Consider the following 20,508-nt stretch of genomic DNA (forward strand, 5'->3'; position numbering starts at 1 on the left):
TAATGTTGAAAACGTTCAACTTTGTGTTTTCCTGATACAAACAGAACAGTTTGCAGTAGAGATATTAATAATTAACTGTTTAACCTGCTGTCAGTTACACAGTTAAATATAACTAGTTAAATAATATACAAATATACAATTAAATATACAAGCTCGAAAAGCTCAGACTCAGAGGAGCAGCTTGTCAATGAAAGGAGAATAGTGCTGGTCCACCTTAAAGATCAGCCCAGCTTGAAAGGTCAGCCGACCTTAAAGGAAAACACCACCGCATTTCCATACTGAACTATGTTCTGCTCTGATCTTAGACGAGGTGATACATACCTCCCTCTCCTCTGTGCGTGCACTCAATGGCTCTTGCGCGCACTCCGCGCAGCGCTAATTTGCTAGCATGTAGCTTGTCCCAGTATATTCCTTAGGATCCAAAGGGGGGTGAAGTTAGAAGCGACCAAGCACTTCCACGTTGTCCCTATTTAAATACGGTTACGTGAGTAGTTACACGACCCAAGTTTGGTTACACAAAATGAAACATGCCAATTTTTCTAAGCGGATAACAAGGATAACTATATAGTATGGCGGAATAACAACTGGAAGACCTTCGGCGCAGTAATATCATCACTCAAAACATGACGGGACTATATACCTTCTGCTTGTTTTCACAACCCTGTACGATCCACGTTATAACCATGATGTTTGATTGTTCACAAACGATCTTACTACAACCTGATGCTTCCTCAACTGTGCACAAACTACTACAGGTAGTGCAGGCGACGGCGTGCAGGTCACGTAGGTTCTATTGACGGAAGTAAGAGGGGGAGCGGAGTGATGATATTACTGCGCCGACGTCGAAGTGCTTCCAGTTGTTATTTCGCCATACTATATAGTTATCCTTGTTATCCGCTTAGAAAAATTGGCATGTTTCATTTTGTGTAACCAAACTTGGGTCGTGTAACTACTCACGTAACCGTATTTAAATAGGGACAACGTGGAAGTGCTTGGTCGCTTCTAACTTCACCCCCCGTTGGATCCTAAGGACAAGCTACATGCTAGCAAATTAGCGCTGCGCGGAGTGCGCGCAAGAGCCATTGAGTGCACGCACAGAGGAGAGGGAGGCATGTATCACCTCGTCTAAGATCAGAGCAGAACATAGTTCAGTATGGAAATGTGGTGGTGTTTTCCTTTAAGTGTGACTGAGCCAGAGTGGTTTTTTTTTTTTTTTTTTTTTTTTACTTTATCCCTGAGGCAGTTGCTAATGTCGGGGCTAACTGCTACATTCACAGCTGTAACGGGCTGTGGTGGAATAGTCTTTTCCTTTTAGGAAGGTTCCTAACTGAAGAAGTGACCCGGAAGTAAACAAGTGGCCGCCATTCGGATTCTCTAAATTTGAAGGAAAGGCCGCTCCAATTCTTCCTTACAGATCTCCTTTAGCATCGGATGCAACGGTCAAACAGGAAGGAGGAGCTGTTGGACTGAAGCCGGTCAGTGAACCAGCTGTTTATAAAACCAACAACATGGGGAGAAGTGGATGATGTGGTATTTGGAGTCCATTATTGTAGTTTCTCCAGCGCAGACGCACGTCAATCGCCGGTGCCGATCATCAGCTGTCAATCATCAGCAGCCGCGTTATAATGACGTAGCTTAGTGAAAGTCCGGTCGGATTCTCTAAGAACGGCGGTCGACTTTTCCTAAAACCTTTTGAGTTCTCCTTCTAACTTTCCATAACCCCGTGACGTTTTCCCCAGAAGTCAAGGAATAGGAGTTAGGACCTTATTTTTTGACTATTTGACTGCAACCATGGTCTGAGCTCTTTTTTGCTAATGTCGGGGCTAACTGCTACATTCACAGTAACGCCATCACAGCTGTGAATGTAGTGGTTAGCTCTGACAAGCAGATGTCACATTCTGGTGCATTAAGGCCTTTTATCATTTAATTAATATACCGAGAATATGGGAATTTCAAAACAATTCCAAAATCACATTATATTTGATCTAATGAATACAAATATATATATATTTTTTTTTAATTTGCATGGAATTTTCCAATGTCCTTATAGATTTTTCGCATGGATAATTGAAGTGATTTTAGTTTTAAGGAGCGTGGAGACCCTCCTGCCAGAATTGTGCAGCATGGTTGTTTCTGTGTGTTTCAGACATTTGAGGGGAATGTGAACAGTGAGGGCATCGTTCGCCATGACCTGCAACACGCCATCCTGGCTCGCTACATCCGCTTCATCCCACTGGACTGGAGCAGAGAGGGACGCATTGGAGTACGCCTGGAGCTGTTCGGCTGTTCATATTGTGAGTACAAGTGGGCAACAGAGGGAAAAGGGATTCCCGCCAGCCTGCTATTCTATTCCACAGTACGTTTTTCACTGAAGGTTTTCTGTCACCTCATTCTAAAAGTGTGGGTTTCTGCTGGCTGAGGCTGTGTTGTGGATATGAATGGTTATTTGGTCATCGATTAGTTGGGTCTGTGTTATTATAAAGGAGTTTCTGCTCAGTGGGGTTAGCTTGTGTGAATTTGCTGCTGATATCCATAGCTCCAGTCGTATTAAAGTTGACGTAATATCCGGAAAAAGACTTGAAAAGATGCTCTTTTGGGCACAGTATTGTGGTTGCAGGTTCTATCAAGAAGATCAATAAATCAAGAGTGTAGAGCTATAACTTCACAGACTTGAGTAAAGTTTTTGTATCCATTTCATGAACTTGGAACTAAATTTGAACTGTTTGAAGGACAGTGTGTTAAAAGAATTTGTCCGTAAACGAATAAATTCACCCAAGGAGGAGATCGGAGACATAAGTAAAGTCGACGTCTGACTTTAATCTTGTACAAGAGGAGCAGTTACAATGCAACAACGTGTGAGGATGCTACAGAGGAAGATGCTCAAATCACTGTTGTGACTTGAGTCTTTTAAAGGCACAGGAGATAACGCGTCACTGACAGTTAACCTTCATGTAGAACAAGACATCATGACTACCAGGCCTCTGATAACATTTAGGTCAGCCATGTGGATACTAAAGTAATAAACAGTTCAACACATAAAGCTGTAACCTGAACAAAGAAAACTTTAAGACATGAGGTTATACAAAATTCTTATAACACAGTGAGGATAGAAGGTCCTGCTGATGTTGAAGTCATATGTGTGTTCTAGTCCTGCTCTATGTGTAAAGTGTCCGAAGACAACTTCCTATGACACTTTAAATACAATGAATTCAAACACAAATGCATTGAATTGAAACCAAGCCTTCACTCCCTGGATTTAAAACAGCTTTAAAGGGACAGTGTGTAGGAATGACTCCCATCTTGTGGTGAAATTGTATTTTGCATTCAGACTGATAGTGCTCTCTATGGTAGCCGTTATGTACCAAGAAGGAACATGACATCCAACACCACTTCACCAGTATTCTTTCAGGTGATGAGGGTGATATTTCAAACAAACATGTGTGAGCATGTAGAAGTCATTACTCTTCCAGCAAGATAGTGATTTATGTTGGTTTATTTTATTATTATTATTCCATTACTGTGTCATAGTCTGTAGCATCAGCTAACAACTAGACACAACAAACACAAACCAATGTGACTAAAGTGCTTATGTTGCTCTACAACACTGACTGTAAAAGAGGTTGTGTCCGGGATATACCACGGGCGGATGAAAAACTTGAAGAAGAGTCGAAGGAAGAGCCGATCCTGCCCGTCCAGAAGCACCTCTCTGAAGTGATCTCCTTTCATTCACACTGGCTCTGAACGGATCACGTAAATGGTCCTCATTTATATAGCGCTTTTATCCAAAGCGCTTTACAGTAATGACTGACATTCACTAGGGATGCACAATATTGGATTTTTTGCCGATATCCAATATGCTGATATTTTAAAGGTATAGTTTGGAATTTTGGAAATAAAGACCTATTTTCCAAGTGAGCCGGTGTGTTCGAGACGTCTGGAGACGTTTTCAAGAAATTTCATTCAGTTCTTCTAGTTGCCGAGTTCGCTTATGCTATGGCTAGCGCAAGTCAATGGTTCTTAGCTAGACAGGCATTAAAAACAGTCTTGCCCACTCCACAGTGGACCCGAGGCAAATCCATTAAAACACTAGACTGTCGATGTACATATCTGTGTTGATGGAATAATATTTGAAACAAAACTAACCTTGCATCGCATGAATCATCCATTTTTTGAGGGACTTCAGTGTTTCCCCTACCATTGTACAGGCCTGGCGGAGACCTGCCGCCAGGCCAAAAAAAAAAAAAATCAATACGCCAAAAATAAGCCACCTATCAATTCATTCATGAATCAATAATCATTTACATTAGGAGCGCCTCCGCGCAGCACAGTAGACTTGCTCCGCAAATCCTGCTATGTTCTTCTTTGTGTACTTTATGCGCTTGATGTTGTTCTGATGCCGTTCCGAACAGTCGCCACTGACGGCCCAAATAATGTCCGAAAGCAGCCTGGAGCTCTCACCGACACCGGGCAGCACACGGCTCCGCGAGCCCACAATTACGCTCCGCGAGCCCGCACTCGCGCTCCGTCCCGAGAACCGTAAACTCTAAGACGCGCCGCCCGGAATACTGCCGATAAATAGGCAAACAAACCCCGCCGAACAGTCGGCACTGACGGCCCCGATAATGTCTGAACATGTGAATCACCTGGTATTTTTGGCGAATAACTTTAAAAAGTCTGTAGCCAAATAAACTGCAGCCAGCCAGATCTTTATGTGTGCGAAACAATTTGTTAATGGGCCGTTAATGGCTGGTAGGATGGGGTTTTGTTTTTAGGCCTACCTTTATTTTGTCTTTTCAGTTTAGCCTGACTGGCTTATTTGACTTTATGTTTGATGGCTTATTTATCTTTATTTTGATGAAACCGAATGCATACACAGTTTATGTCTGACCTAAATAAATAAAGGTTCTGACGTTGACTGATACACTGCCCTCTGGTGGACAAAACATATACAACTTAAGTACCATACCATACCATATAGGTCTTACTGAAGGCATTTAATGGTCAAAATGTTATAAATATTCGAATATATTCAAATATTAATATTAATAAACAAACTAACTTCGAATATGATTTTTGGGCAAAAGTCAAAGCCCTACTGTGTGTCTCCATCCAAAATCCGCTTTCCTCGCGCTGCCTGCTTGCACAGATCCGCTCGTGCGCACATTCGCTGATGCAGGTCGAGTGTTGTCGAGAAATATATGCAGAGACGGCGCTCCTTAAAAACAACATCAAGCCATGCGTGTGTAGTATTAGGACGTGATGACGTATGTACAACCGGCTAAAGGCTTGGTTATACTTCCGCGTAGTGATCACGCAATGGCCGCGCAATGGCCACGCAGTTGCTTGGAGACCGTGAAGGTTCTGCGTTGGGTTTACATGACGAAATGCAATTCAATGCCACACCGGTAGAGGGCGCTATGTTTTTTGTAAAGACTGACCGACCGACCGAGACTCTTGACGTGTATCGTCGTTAGCCTCGTTATAGCCTATTTGTTTACCTTCCGGCTTTAAACATCCACAATTTTTCAGTGTTTTATTTCTTTGTGCAAAAGCTACCAGGTGCAAACAATAAAAGTAGCCTTTTAAAAGTTTAAATGGTGGTGTTTATGAGTGGAAACCGGAAAAGCGGTCTCCAGCGGATGTAGTTAGCGGACCAATCACAGCCAATGCCGCTGCGTTGGTGTTGCGTTGGTGTTGCGTCGCCTCGACGCGCGTCTAGGATTTTTGGGAGGTGCACGTCAGGCCCTTGCGGTGGACGTAAGGGGGGTCCGCAAGGACGTAAGGGGTCCGCAAGCCCCCTTACGTTGTGTCAACGCGGAAGCATAACTTGGGCTTAACGGGCCAAAGCCCGTTTGGGCTGGAAGCAGTGTGAATGCAGAGCGGTGGGACCCTCCTGGGGCAACTGATCGCACCCTTAGGCAGCCTATGTTAATAAAATAAGGATTGTTTTTTGATAAGCTGTGGAACTCTGAGTTAACCTATTTCTACCTGAATTTCTATGAACTATTAAGCTGTTGAGTAAACCTATAACTTATATTTTACTTGATAAAATAAGACAATATATGCACTCATATGTTGTCTGTGTTTTACAGTATCTGTAGCTATTAATGTTCTGCTCCTAATTTTCCAGCCATATTTTTCCGGCCCCTAATTTTGGATCATTTCCATCAACCGGCACCTTAATAAGTCACTCTCTCCTTGAATCCTTGAAAACCTTGAATACACTCTGGTTGAACAAAAATGTTGAATGTAATTGCAGAGTTGCAGACTGCTTGCTGTGCCACCTGAGTTAATCCAACTGCACCAATACACCATCCCACACGTCTCATCTGTTTAGGGTTTTTTCGGTGGGTACCACCGGGCCTGAAATTTTTTTTAGGGGAAACACTGAACTAGTTTCTCAGCAGCAGCAGAACTTTACTTTGCTCCGTCGGACTCAAAACTTTAAGACGCGCCGCCCGAAATACTGCCCGTAAATAGGCAATCGAACCGGGCCAAACTGTCGGCACGTATACCCCCAAGGCTGTCTGAAAAGCCCTCGGAGCTCACTCAAACACCGAGCAGCGCACGGCCACGCGACCCCACAATTACACACACCGCGAACCCGAACCTCTGCTCCGTCCGGAGAACCGCAAACCCTCGGACGCGTTGCGGGGATTCCCTCCTGGCACCACCAGTCTCTGTTTGTTCGGTCCCGGTTCTCAGCTCCAGCGGGGGCTATCTCGGTCTCCACAGACGCTCGCGTTCTGCCCTTTGAGCATCCCTCTTGTGCAATTCTTCCTCTGTATATTCAGGCTCGTACAGGTACGGTTGGGTTTGGATGGAAAAAAACTCCTCATCAGAGTCTTCAAAAGTTTCAGTATATTCTCCAAAAGTGTCCATTTCTGTGAGATTGAAGAAACTAGCACTGCAGGCTACTCTGCGTCTGTAGCAATGACAGCAGGTAAACAAACTATTATAGAACCGGTAACTTATAAGTGCTAGGTGATATCACTCCGCCGCTGCCATAGCCTACTAGGAAGTATGACACGCTGCTGCTGCTGCTGAGACATAAATCCTTAAAAATGCAAGGTTGGTTTTATTTCAAACATTCTATCAACACAGATATGTACATCGATAGTTTGCCGTTACAATGGATTTGCCTCGGGTGCACCGTGGAGTGGGCAAGACTGTTTTAATGCCCGTCTAGCTAAGAACCGTTGACTTGCGCTAGCCATAGCATAAGCGAACTCGGCAACTAGAAGAACTGAATGAAATTTCTTGAAAATGTCTCCAGACGTCTCGAACACACCGGCTCACTTGGAAAATAGGTCTTATGTCCAAAACTATCCCTTTAAAAAACGTACACACCGCCGACATTCTCCCTCGCTCTGCTGCATGTTGAAGTAGGTGACGTGTGGCGGCGCGATGCGCACGCAATCCTTGCGCCCTCGGGCATTTAATCTGATTTAATCAAGGAAGCAGCCGTCGTTCCGATAATTCGTTTTAACGTCAATATCGGCCGATACCGGTACATTCATGGAAAGTTAGCTAGCTGTTTGTTAGCATCGTAATAAAGTAGCATATCTGTGACTTTTTTCCCGGAATATCGCCCCCCCCCCCTCTCTCGGCTCCATTTTTTTCCATACAGTGGCCCTGATACGCCGTCGTACAGACGAGCAGAATATCTGCTACGAGCACGGAGGCCGCCGTTGTTGTTGTTGTTACGAGACGTCGCGGGGGAAGAAGTCAGACTTGAGGGGCGAGGGGCGGGCCGATGACGTCATCGTTTTCGCCGTCTACATGAAAACCAACACGAAACGGATGGGTGTCGTTTTTTTCTTTTCCACCCTGAGAGCTGGTTTAAAAAAAATGCGTTTTCAGGCAGCGAAAACGCCGGATCCGTATGGACAGACGGCCGAAACGCATAAACGCGTTTACCCTCCTAAAACGTCTTCGTATGGACGGCCCCTCACACTGTCCCAACTGGTGGGACCCTCCCCCGAGCATTCTCCTGTACAACACCTCTCCATCTGCTCCCCCTCTTACACCCCCCCCCCCCCTCCTCCTCCAATGATGACATTTGCTCCAACCCCCGTCCAACGGTGACTACAGGCCAGGTAAAGAGGCAGCTGGGAAGACTGCATCAGCGAAAGGCTGCGGGCCCCGATGGTATCTCACCAAGGATCCTGAAGACCTGTGCCAGCCAGCTGTCCCCTGTACTGGGATATCTGTACAACCTGAGCCTGAGCCTGGAGAAAGTCCTGTTGCTGTGGAAGACCTCCTGCTTGGTCCCACAAATACTTGGGAGTGGTGATTGACAACAGACTGGACTGGAAATCTAACACAGAGGCCTTGTACAAGAAGGGGATGAGCAGACTTTATTTCCTGAGGAAGCTGAGATCCTTCAACGTGTGCAGCAAGATGTTGGAGATCTTCTACCAGTCTGTTTGTCTCCAGCTCCATTTTCTTTGCTGCTGTGTGTTGGGGCAGCAGCATCAGAGCCAGCGAAACCAACAGACTTGATCAAATCATCAAGAAGGCTGGCTCTGTACTTGGTCTCAGGCTGGAGTCTCTTGAGTCCGTGGTGGAGAGGAGAACGCTGAATAAACTGTTATCCATCATAGACAATGATCAGCACCCTCTCCATCACATAGTGGTCAAACAGCGGAGCACCTTCTCCCACAGGCTGCTCCAGCTCCGCTGTGGAAGGGACGGATACAGGAAATCTTTCCTGCCACATGCCATCACACTCTACAATAACAGCTAAAACTCTGTTCATTCATAATAATACAGTCCTCAAGACCCTTAGCCTATTATGTTTATCGGTTCACTGCACCTGATTTTTTTTTCCACTTTTCAATGTGCACTTTAATTTACTGCTATTTATACATTTTATATTGTTATTTTTATATGTTGTTTCTTTACCTATTGTGTTCTTTATCTTTAGTTACTGTGTTGTCACTGTGTGTAATGCTGCTGCTACACTTTAATTTCCCAGCTTGGGATCAATAAAGTCTGTCTGTCTGTCTGTCTGTCTGTCTGTCTGTCTGTCTACCAAAGTAGATGGAGCCTGGTCTGCTGGAGAAAATGTGACTGGCATGTGTCTGGCAGCTCAGCTGACAAAATACTTCCCTTCTATGGTGAAATGGACAGCGTAATCAGCTAAAAAGAGCACCTCACCACCACCTCGTTCTGTTTCTTTTGTTTTCCAGGGGCAGATGTGATCAGTTTTGACGGCCATGGTGTCATCTTGTACCGCTTCAGAAGTAAGAAGATAAAGATAGTGAAGGATGTCATCTCTCTTAAGTTCAGAACCACAGCTGGAGACGGGCTCCTGCTTCATGGAGAAGGACAGCAGGGAGACTACATTTCCCTGGAGCTCCGCAGGGCAAGACTGCAGCTCAGCATCAACTTAGGTAGCTCTCTATCGACCCTGTGTGCTTCTCTTCAAAAACCTTGTTGTACTCTATTGATATTGTAAAGCTACGTTCAAACCAAACGCAAAGCGAATTTTCACCTCGTGTTACTCACATGAGGAGTATCAGCTGTGTTTATTTGCGTCACCCAGGCTAGAGGCGCCAGAGAAGAGGCGAGGCTACACTCTGTGTAGACACCAACAATGTTTCATCCATCATGGCTGAAATAACCACTATTACTGGGTATCTGGGACAATTAAGAGGGGCATCCTCTCCCTTAGCATCACTCAGCAATTATCTTTGAGCTGTCGGCTGGTTTACTACAGCGGTAGAAACCCAAAATAAACAATTTTGTCCTGAGTTAATTGCAATAAATGGGTTAAAAAGATAAGTTTAACGACATAATGACGACAATTTGTAAAAAGTCCAAAGTCATGGTCCGTCTGCAAGACGATAAGCAAATCTTGAGTTTGGATCGATCAGAGCTAGGCTATGCTAACACTGTAGCTGCTCCAAAACACATGCAAACTATTTGGTTCAGTCTCTTTACAAATGTGAGATTCTATCGTAGAGCCACGAGAGACCACAGACCCTCTACATTTCTGATTCAGTGACCACAGGAGGAGAATGTCAATGCTGATGGGCTTTCCCGTCAGAGCGTCACGCAAATGACTCGCTATTTGCGAGTAAAAAAAACAAAACACAAATTCACGTCTTATGGCATCTTTGCAATGACTTGTATGCAATAGCGCACAAAAACACAAAAATGTGCGTTTGGTGTGAGCGTAGCTAAGGACTGTTTTATCTCCTGCTGTCAGAATGGACATGATAAACATTACTAAGCCGTTGCTGTGTGATTTGCTCACTTGTCTCCAGGCAGTAACCAGTACGGTTCCATTCAGGGTCACACCACTGTGACCAGTGGGAGTTTGCTCGACGATGACCACTGGCATGCAGTTGTCATAGAGCGGTACCGAAGGAATGTCAACTTCACTCTGGACCATATCACGCAGCAGTTCAGGACCAATGGAGAGTTTGACCACCTGGACCTGGACCATGAGGTAAAGATCCGACGTGAGTCTCGCTTTGAGGCATATTCATCATCTCAGTCTCATGTCACACCTTGGGAACGCGCTCTGTAAGTTACAGTGGTCATTTAAGATGTCCGGAAGATTTGAGATGTGTTGCTTCTAGCGGCCTCTCTGGCGGTAGATGGAACTGCAGGCGAGCCTCTGGGACTCATCTCCCTCACCCAACAGTGTCGACTGTCTCTCATCTGCGTGATGCCTTCAAATGCTCCACACTGAAAGGAGGTCCGTGGTTTTCCCTCGTTGGCGTCACTTTGCTTCTTGATGACGTTCCTTCTTCACTTCCATTCGTTTGTTGTTTCTTTTTCTTGGGACATGAAGTTGAATGGTCTTCTTTCTCTGCCTGTTGATCTTCCATTATGAGTCAGCAGTAATGAAATGTACCTGGTCAAACACTTTAGACTAGAGGGAGCCTGACTCAGCAGTTGGAAGTTACTGATATCCCATTGCAAGTAAATGCAGCATACTTCTGTGAGTAGCTTTAAGACTTTTCTCCAAACTCAGTTTTTCGTTGCAATAATAATAATAATAATACATTTTATTTAATTAGCTGCTTCATCTACTGCTGCTTATGTTTGTTTCAAAAGAAGATGATGGCGAAAGCCTGCCTGTGTCTTTTATGGGATTTATGACTGAAAATACTGTTGATGACTGTGTAGGACACAGCAGGATTCTGGGTCGGGCTTGGGCTTCAGACTTGTGGTGTCAGTGGTATCGGAGCAGAACTGGACCAGGACGTAGTGCAACGCTCTGTCCTTTTAAAATAAAAATGCAGATCTGTGCTCTCTCCAAAATCCACATGCTCTGATGCTCTGAGTGTTTACTAGAAATATGTGCAGACGGACTTGTTTGACGGACGTCTCAGTCATGTTCTCTGTGTTGTTCTCTCTTGTGATGACTCTGAGACGTTTCTTCTTGGAGATGATGTAAAGCCATGTGTGTGTCGTATTATGACGTGATGACGTACAAGAGGGAACCGTGCCAAGGTCCGTTTGGGCTTGGAGCAGCGTGAGTGCAGGCCGGCGGAGGACTGGGGTGGGGGGGTGGGGGCAAGGCACAGTATGGATCAACTGGCCCTAGTGTGAGTGGGCCCCTTAAACTGTCATTCTCTCTGCTGGCCACCAGGGGGTGACTCCTCTCTGGTTGTATAGAAGTCTATGAGAAAATGGTCCTACTTCTCTCTGCTGGCCACCAGGGGGCGACTCCTCTCTGGTTGTATAGAAGTCTATGAGAAAATGGTCCTACTTCTCTCTGCTGGCCACCAGGTGGCGACTCCTCTCTGGTTGTATAGAAGTCTATGAGAAAATGGTCCTACTTCTCTCTTGATGTATTATCTCAGTAAACATTGTAAACATGAGTTTATGGTCTCAATCTCTAGTTTCAAGTCTTCTTCAATCCAGCATGATGTTCATTTAGTACATTATGGTCCATTTAGAGTCCAACAGACCAGAAAGCAGGGGATGCTTTAGGGGGCGGGGCTACCTTGTGAATAACAGGTCAGTTCCAAGGAATGGTCTTACATAAAACATGGGGGGTTTATCTCAGGAGGTAGAGCAGGTTGGCCAGTTCGATCCCCGGCTCCTCCTAGCTGAGTGCCTGGGGTGCAGTCGAATAGTCAAAAAATAAGGTCCTAATTCCTATTCCTATCTCCTATTCCTTGACCTCTGGGGAAAACGTCACGGGGTTAAGGAAAGGCGATAGGAGAACACAAAAGGACTTAGGAATAGTCGACCGCGGTGTTCAGAGAATCCGACCGGACTTTCACTAAGCTACGTCATTAAAACGCGGCCGCTGATGATTGACAGCTGATGATGGGCACCGGTGATTGACGTGCGTCAAAGTCATTGTTAAATATGTAAATGCACATATCGTTTGTTTTCATTAACGGCCGAGGTGTGCGGCACTTTAAATGTTGCTATCGCTAAGAATTGTGGGTCGGCGTAATCTCCTTTCCTATCGCATAGGAAGGTCCGTTGCATCCTATGCTAAAGGAGCTCTGAAAGGAAGCATTGGAGCTCCTTTCCTTTGCATTTAGAGAATCCGAACAGCTCTTATCATGGCGGCCACTTGTTTACTTCCGGGTCACTTCTTCAGTTAGGAACCTTCCTAAGCAAAAAAGACTATTCGACTGCACCCCTGGTGTCCCTGAGCAAGACACCTCACCCTAATTGCTCCTGACGAGCTGGCTGTCGCCCTGCGTGGTTGACTCCGCCGTCGGTGTGTGAATGTGTGAGTGAATGTCAGTCATTACTGTAAAGCCCTTTGGATAAAATAGCATTTACCATTTACATGTTTTTAGTTCTTGAAAGCGAATTGTTACCTTTTATTTGTTGTAAATATCCAAGATGCTTATGGTTAATGCTGAACTCGAGGCTTCAAAAAGGTGGTCCACAACCCAGTTTGTGGTGTTACAGCTGTGATATATTACCCACATTCCACTGCTTTCAGTATCAGTGTCTGAGAAAAAAAAAGTTAGGTTGTCATTAGGGATGTCCGATGTTGACTTTTTGCCGATATCCGATAGCCGATATTCTCTAAATTCTTAATTTCCGATTCCGATATCAACCGATATGGTATACCGATATACATATGCAGGCGTTTTTTCCCCCCAGACTAATTTTAGGTCCCATCACATTATCTCCTGTCATACATTGTCTATAAAAAAAATAAGGACACTACTTCAACTTATGGAAAAGTTCCATATTTATTAACATTTTGTCAACATGTGTAAACATGTGTAGTGTAGGACAGCCTACTGAAAACTGCTCATTTCTATGAGGTACAACAAACACTTTTGGAATGAGGTAAAGTGCACACAAAGGCAATAAAAGTGCAAAGACATAGCCTAGAGACAGACTCAGTCCTTAGCCCATTACTTGGGCTAATACAGTAATTGTCAATTGAAAATATAAACTGGGCTCAATCAGCCCTGTTAAACATGAGCAAAAACAAAACCTGCAATATTAATGTGGTGTGCAATAAAAACATGAAAGGCACACAGTTCAGTTCAAACCTTCCAGAGTAGTAAACAAAGTTCTCCTTTTGTCCAGAGAAAGATGCTGAAAGATTGATGGGCCATATGTAACTGTCCATAACTTGGCTAAAACAATCATTAAAAATATAAACAGTTTCTTTCTGCCCTCTCTTTCGGGTCATTCCGTGTCATTTCATCAAATTTCTGAAAATCTTCCCACCTGACCATCTCAGAATGTCCTGAAAAAATTCAAGTACAAAGACACACTTGTTAATAGGACAAATCCAAAATATTAGGTCTCTACTTTCAATAGTTTTCTCATGAAACATCATTGAATGAAGGGTAGTTTAGATGGTTTTTGGCATCATGCTCTGAAAAGCCATTTTTAAACAGCAATATCTGGAAAACTATCTCACCTGTGGCCTTCAAAATGTTTACAGAGTATATCTGTTACTAATAGCCTCCAGACATTTAATATCAGGGGTGTAGCTCAATGATAACCTAGTATGGTAGGTACTTAAAATTAGGCTTTTTGAAATAAAGTAGTACATTTGAAGAGTGGCTGAGCTCCCATTTTTGCAGATAAAAGACTTCTATCACTTCTGCCTCTATCTCTGGTGTTAGCTTAAACATTCTACAAAATATGGTTTCTCTCAGATTATTAGTTTCATAGATATTAATGCTCAAAAATGGAAGTAAACACATTTTTGCCCAACTTCAGAGTCATATTCCAAAAAACTGACAACACGTATCAGGTCCAAACTTACTTTTTTTGAAAGATCATATTCTTGTTAAAATCATATTTAAAAATTGGGAGGGTGTTTTGCCTCAATTTGTCGCAGTGATTTTTTAAAATCCTGATATTGGTGGGGTTTTTGTGGCCGTTTTTGGTACTGCATGTCTTATTATCCTACAAGTAAACATCACAGCAGGGCAATTCAATTGTGTTTTTTACCATTTACCAAAGACTTACATGTGACTAAATACTACTGATAAATTTAGCCTTACGAAAACATTAAAATGTAGCACAGTTGTAGTTACAGAGGCAATAAGTCCTTGAATGTGAGTTGAACATGCTGAAAGCAGCTTTTAATGTCTTATGAACAAATATAGCATAATATTGAAGACTGTACATTTTGTCATACTTTAAGTATATAAATTACACAACTAAATCAAATAATCTTAATTTGAGCATAAAGATTTTACATTACAGTAGAAAAGTCTCCAACGTTTGATATTGAATAACAGTTTGTCTCTATGCTCACTATGAGACAATATGTGAGTTATGATCAGAAATGGTGGATAGGAAGTATCAGAGATGTTTCAGATCAAGATGAAGATGTACTGGTTCAGTTCATGCACCCACATGATGCTGCCAAGAGTTTCTACTGGCCAAGAAGAGAAGATGTGCAATGTCCCACTGCAGCATAGAATTGCAAGATTTGACGTTCCCTCTACAGAAACTGGGCGCATGTATGCCATCAAAAAAGATGAGCACAACAGAGCAGAGATGTACATTAGACAATTTCTAAACTGACTGCCAAATTAATGAATGTGACAAATGAATTGGATCTAAAAGATGAAAAATGTGTGATCCCTCACAGTGAGCATAGAGACAAACTGTTATTCAATATCAAACTTTGGAGACTTTTGTACTGTAATGTAAAATCTTATGCTCAAATTAAGATTATTATTTGATTTGGTTGTGGTATTTATATACTTAAAGTATGACAAAATGTACAGTCTTCAATATTATGCTATTTTTGTTCATGGTTTAAGACATTAAAAGCTGCTTTCACCATGTTTAACTCACATTCAAGGACTTATTGCCTCTGTAACTACAACTGTGCTACATTTTAATGTTTTCGTAAGGCTAAATTTATCAGTAGCATTTAGGCACATGTAAGTCTTTGGTAAATGGTAAAAAACACATTTGAATTGCCCTCCTGTGATGTTTACAAGTAGGATATTAGGACATGCAGTACCAAAACCAGCCACAAAAACCCCACCAATATCAGGATTTTAAAAAATCACTGCGACAAAATGAGGCAAAACACCCTCCTGATTTTTAATATGATTTTAACAAGAATATGATCTTTCAAAAAAAGTAAGTTTGGACCTGATACGTGTTGTCAGTTTTTTGGAATATGACTCTGAAGTTGGGCAAAGATGTGTTAACTTCCATTTTTGAGCCTTAATATCTGTGAAACTAATAATCTAAGAGAGACCATATTTTGTAGAATGTTTAAGCTAACCCCAGAGATAGAGGCAGAAGTTATAGAAGTCTTTTATCTGTAAAAATGGGAGCTCAGCCACTCTTCAAATGTACTACTTTATTTCAACAAGCCTCATTTTAAGTACCTACCATACTAGGTTATCATTGAGCTACACCCCTAATATTTCATGTCTGGAGGCTATTAGTAACAGATATACACTGTAGAAATTTTGAAGGCCACAGGTGAGATAGTTTTCCAGATAATGCCATTTAAAAATGGCTTTTCAGAGTATGATGCCAAAAACCGTCTAAACTACCCTTCATTCAATGACGTTTCATGAGAAAACTGTTGACAGTAGAGACCTAATATTTTGGATTTGTCCTATAAACAAGTGTGTCTTTGTACTCAAATTTTTTCAGGACATTCTAAGATGGTCAGGTGGGAGGCATTTGATGAAATGACACGGAATGACCCTTTCACATGAGTAACAAAAAATGTGCAAATAAAAAGGGCACAAAAATAAAAACAGCTTCAGTTCAAAGAAGCAAACATAAATTAGAGTGCAACGACTTAAAGTGCTCTAATTCTCATCCTCGTACTACTGTTTAAGAGGGAGATTTTTCTGAATGAAATTATTATTTTCATTCAGAAAAATCTCCCTCTTAAACATGATTTTTTGGCTGATAACTTTCGCTCTTGGGTGTTCCTTGTTGTATTTCAGTTTTTTTCCTGCTGACTCTTTGAGCGACAGTTGCGTTGTTTTCTTCACGGAGTCCTTTCCTCGTTGTTGTTTTGCCTTACTTTGTTGCTGCAAAAACGCTTCGTGTGCCTCCGGGTGGTTTTTCTTGATGTGAGAGATTAAATTCGAAGTGTTGAATGACGAAGCCTTGGTCCCCCCTCGCATGACATGCGCCTCACAATCTTTACAAACTGCAAATCTGGTATCCGCAGGTGAAACGTTAAAAAAACTCCAGACCGCAGACATTTTGTGTAACAACAAGCGAGCAACCTGTTAGCTACACTAGCCACACTCTTCTGTTGTTTTTTTGGTGGTGCGGTTTGATGATGTCATCAATTGCGCGCCGGTAAATGTCAGGACCCAACAAGCAGCAGCAGCGGCAGCAGCAGGCAGCAGCACAACCCAGGCATTATATAATCGGTTTTTATTATCGGTGGAAAAACCGATAACGATATATATATAACTTTATTTCACAGACTCCAAGTCCAACAATTGACACAAACAAGAAAACATAGACAAACAATATAGACAGCACACATTCTGTCCACACACAAACTAAAAACAGTACAGTTGTTTAGACCAGTATTTCCAAAACATGGAATTGTATTTCGTGTCACTCTGAGTTGGGTCAGTCATAGACATTATAATTCCATTTTTTGATCGATACAGTCTGCAGATAAATTTATAAATAAAATTTCTTAACAAAGCATTGAATGTGGGGACATTACTGGACACAAACAAATGGCTGGCACTTTCCCACCGTGGATACTTTAGCAAGATACGAAGGGCGTCATTATACGCAACCTTGATCTTGTTCATCTTACCTTTACTATAATTGCACCAGAGGTGTGCTGTATATAATGGTGTACAATAGGCTCTAAAGAGAGCAATTTTAACATCCTTTGAGCACATGTGAAATTTACGAGCGATCATGTTTGCTTGCGCATACAGTTTACAGCATTGCCGTTGCACATCATCATCATCACAGAGATCATCTCGAATAATATGTCCCAGGTATTTAATCTTGGTGACAACATTGAGTGACTGCTCAGACAGACAAAAAGAGGGAAACTTTCGCTTTTGGTCCTCCTTAGTTCTAGCTATCATAACCACACTCTTTTTGGGATTAAATTTGATATCGTATTGCACACCATATTCAGTACACACTCTCAATAGTTTCTGTAAACCAGCACTATAGGGTGACAGAACGACTAAGTCGTCCGCATACATCAAATGATTGATGAGCCGATTCCCCACCATACATCCAGTCTTGCATTTTTGTAGTCTCTGTGACAGACCATCCATATACAGATTAAAAAGGACCGGTGACAATATCCCCCCCTGTCTAACTCCATTGGTGACAGGAAAGCTGGGTGACACCGCCTTGCCCCATCTGACCTTCATGGTTTGTTTAGTGTACCAATAGTACAAAATACGTATCAAATAGGGGGGGACCCCTCGCTCTTGTAACACAGTGAATAACTTGCCGTGGTTGATACGGTCAAAAGCTTTAGTTGCATCTAGAAAACACATAAACACTGTTGTATTGTGCCTCTTGTATTTAGACACTACTTCTTTTAGTGCATACACACACAGATCTGTGCCATGCTCACTTTTGAAACCAAATTGATTTTCAGTCGTTGTTACATATTCTTGGAGTCTGCTTAATAAAATCCGCTCTAGTACTTTAGAAAGGGTACTTGCCAGAGCAATAGGTCTATAATTATCTAGACTTGATGCTTTACATGTTTTATCTTTAATGACTGGCACTAATAGTACAGATAACATTGTATCAGGCAATAAGCCATGTGCCAACAGTCCAGAGAAACAAATAGCAAGTAGGATGCATAGTCTGTAGCTCGCATACCTAAGGTGTTCAGTTGTTATCAAATCAGGACCACATGATTTGTTTACTGACAGTTTCTCAATAGCTGTGTACACTTCATCTGGTTTAATCCCCATACCATGACTGTCAACAACATTACCAACATTAAACTCAGCGCTCTCAACACAATTAAAAAGCATACTATAATGTTTTCCCCATAACTCAGCAATATTTTCATCACCAGACACACCATCAATATTGGAAGATAGGGGTATTTTACTGTTGTTTATGACTTTAACCTCCTTCCAGAAAGCATTGACATCATTATGTTGGAGTTTCCTTGCCATGGAATTAGCTCTCATCATCTGTTCATTCTTTTTAATATAACGTATGGCATATTTAAATTTAGCATTAGTTTTTTTCCTGTGTTCAAACTCAGGCCCATGTCTGACTTTTCCAGCTAGTACCCAACTATGGAAAGCTTCTTTAGCCTCTGCATATAACTCAGACACATGATCACTCCATCCTGGCATGGTTTTATGCTTTCTTTTCTCTTGAGCAAATAATTTACTGACATTAATTAGGCTGGTCACCATACTCTCATACATTTTAAGAATATTACTGTGATGCTCCACATTCTTACATTTTATATCTTTGCATATTATGGCTTCACAAGGAACATCAATATTACTGAGACTTATGTCAGTTTGACAGTTGTATTTCCAAAGATCATATTCTGAGAGCTTTGCCCAGTCTATTTTTCCACAGTCCTGCTTATCAGAGCTGGTCAGCTCTGGTAAACTCTCCAGATCTAGTGTTATGGAGACTGGGATATGGTCTGCTACAGTTAGCTTGTACAAAATCTCAGCTTCCACTAAGCAGTTGTGCGCGTCAGCTGTGCATATACAGTGATCGAGCCAAGATGTTGTATGCCAGGCTTCACTAATATATGTATAGCTGTCTGTTGGTAGCAAGATTTTACTATAAAGCATTAATTTACAGTCATGCCAAAACTCAGTCAAATGCTGCCCGAATAGGGACTTATCATCAGACACATCGGCATCATATCACCCATGACAAAAACACATGTACATTCACTGTCTTTAATAAAAGAGCTAATGAAAGCTAGTCTGTTAAGATATTCATTTTCATTCTGGTAAGATTCATAGGGAGTATAAACATTTAGAATAATAAAGGTGTTCCTCTCATGTGCAACTTTAACTGCAATTGCCCAATCAACCTCAAGCCGAATCACAGAGATCAGTGGGTCATATTTCTTATGCCACAGAATGGCCACACCCCCCGGTATTCTGCCACGCAATATGCCCATACTTAAATCCGTTGTTGACTCCCCAACCCCATAGAAGTCATTGTGCACAGAGTTAAGTTTGTCCAGCTCTTGTTTGGGTAGCATAGTCTCTTGTATACATAAAATATCAAACCTCTCAAAGAGTGTGTCAATAACAATACGTCGCGCCTTATCCCCAGCCCCTTGTCCAAGACGCAGGCCACGCGAGTTGTATGCCACGACTTTCATAGTTCATTCAAACAGTTCATTGCTCGTTTACCTCCCTTACTGGAGACATAGTGATCTTAGCTGGCCCGGTTGCATTAGCCTTCCGTGGTTCATAATACCGCCGGACCAGAGCCCCCTCGGGCCAGAGCTCAGGAGTGTACATTTCATTAATGTCCGTACACTCTGCGGTCACTTTAAAAGAGCTAAACCGGCTACGGACACTGACAATTTTCTGGCAGGTGACATCTCTACTGAGCTTCGATTTAAGATACTCAGAGAGCGTCTCTGCATCCAGATCTGGGGAGAATCTTGTAGCAAAGACACTGACTCACCATTTTAGTCTTCATAACTTTTATGGTACTCACAGCTCCAGTGCCAATGATGATAGATATAGGTCCAGCTCTCTTTCTTCCAGTGACATCAGATCCTGCAGTAGTATTCTGTATCTTCTGCCGCGGCCGACTTTTTTTCACAACTTTACTCCACCGCGGAGAGCCGGTGAGGGACACTGGGCCAGCTGGATCTCTCCTTATGGCGGCTCTGCTCGTACTGGGGCCAGCAGCTGTATTCGCAGCCACATCGCTGCTGAAGGGATCAGGTCCAGGACTGCATGCAAGCGTTTCGCTGGCCTCCGCGCTCAGGTCCACCGGCTCCCGTGACACACCAGGGGGTCCCTGCGTTGCGTCCCAGCGGCTTTCGCCATCATGCCGCCCCGGTAGCTCGGGGAAATTTCCCCGGTGCGGGGTGATCCC

At 42.8% G+C, this 20,508-nt stretch overlaps 1 protein-coding gene across 1 annotated transcript in view; it reads left to right on the top strand.

Annotated features, from left to right (window-relative positions):
• cntnap2b (contactin associated protein 2b) overlaps nt 1-20,508 on the top strand; it is a 72,912-nt gene that overhangs the window by 29,040 nt on the left and 23,364 nt on the right. Inside the window, exons 4-6 of the mRNA XM_084008428.1 lie at nt 2,147-2,294; nt 9,195-9,398; nt 10,275-10,459. Of these exons, the coding sequence (XP_083864554.1) occupies nt 2,147-2,294; nt 9,195-9,398; nt 10,275-10,459 (537 nt within the window). The remainder of the gene's footprint in view (nt 1-2,146; nt 2,295-9,194; nt 9,399-10,274; nt 10,460-20,508) is intronic.

The sequence above is a fragment of the Eutrigla gurnardus genome (genome assembly GCF_963514095.1).
Source record: "Eutrigla gurnardus genome assembly, chromosome: 4".
Lineage (NCBI taxonomy): Eukaryota > Metazoa > Chordata > Actinopteri > Perciformes > Triglidae > Eutrigla > Eutrigla gurnardus.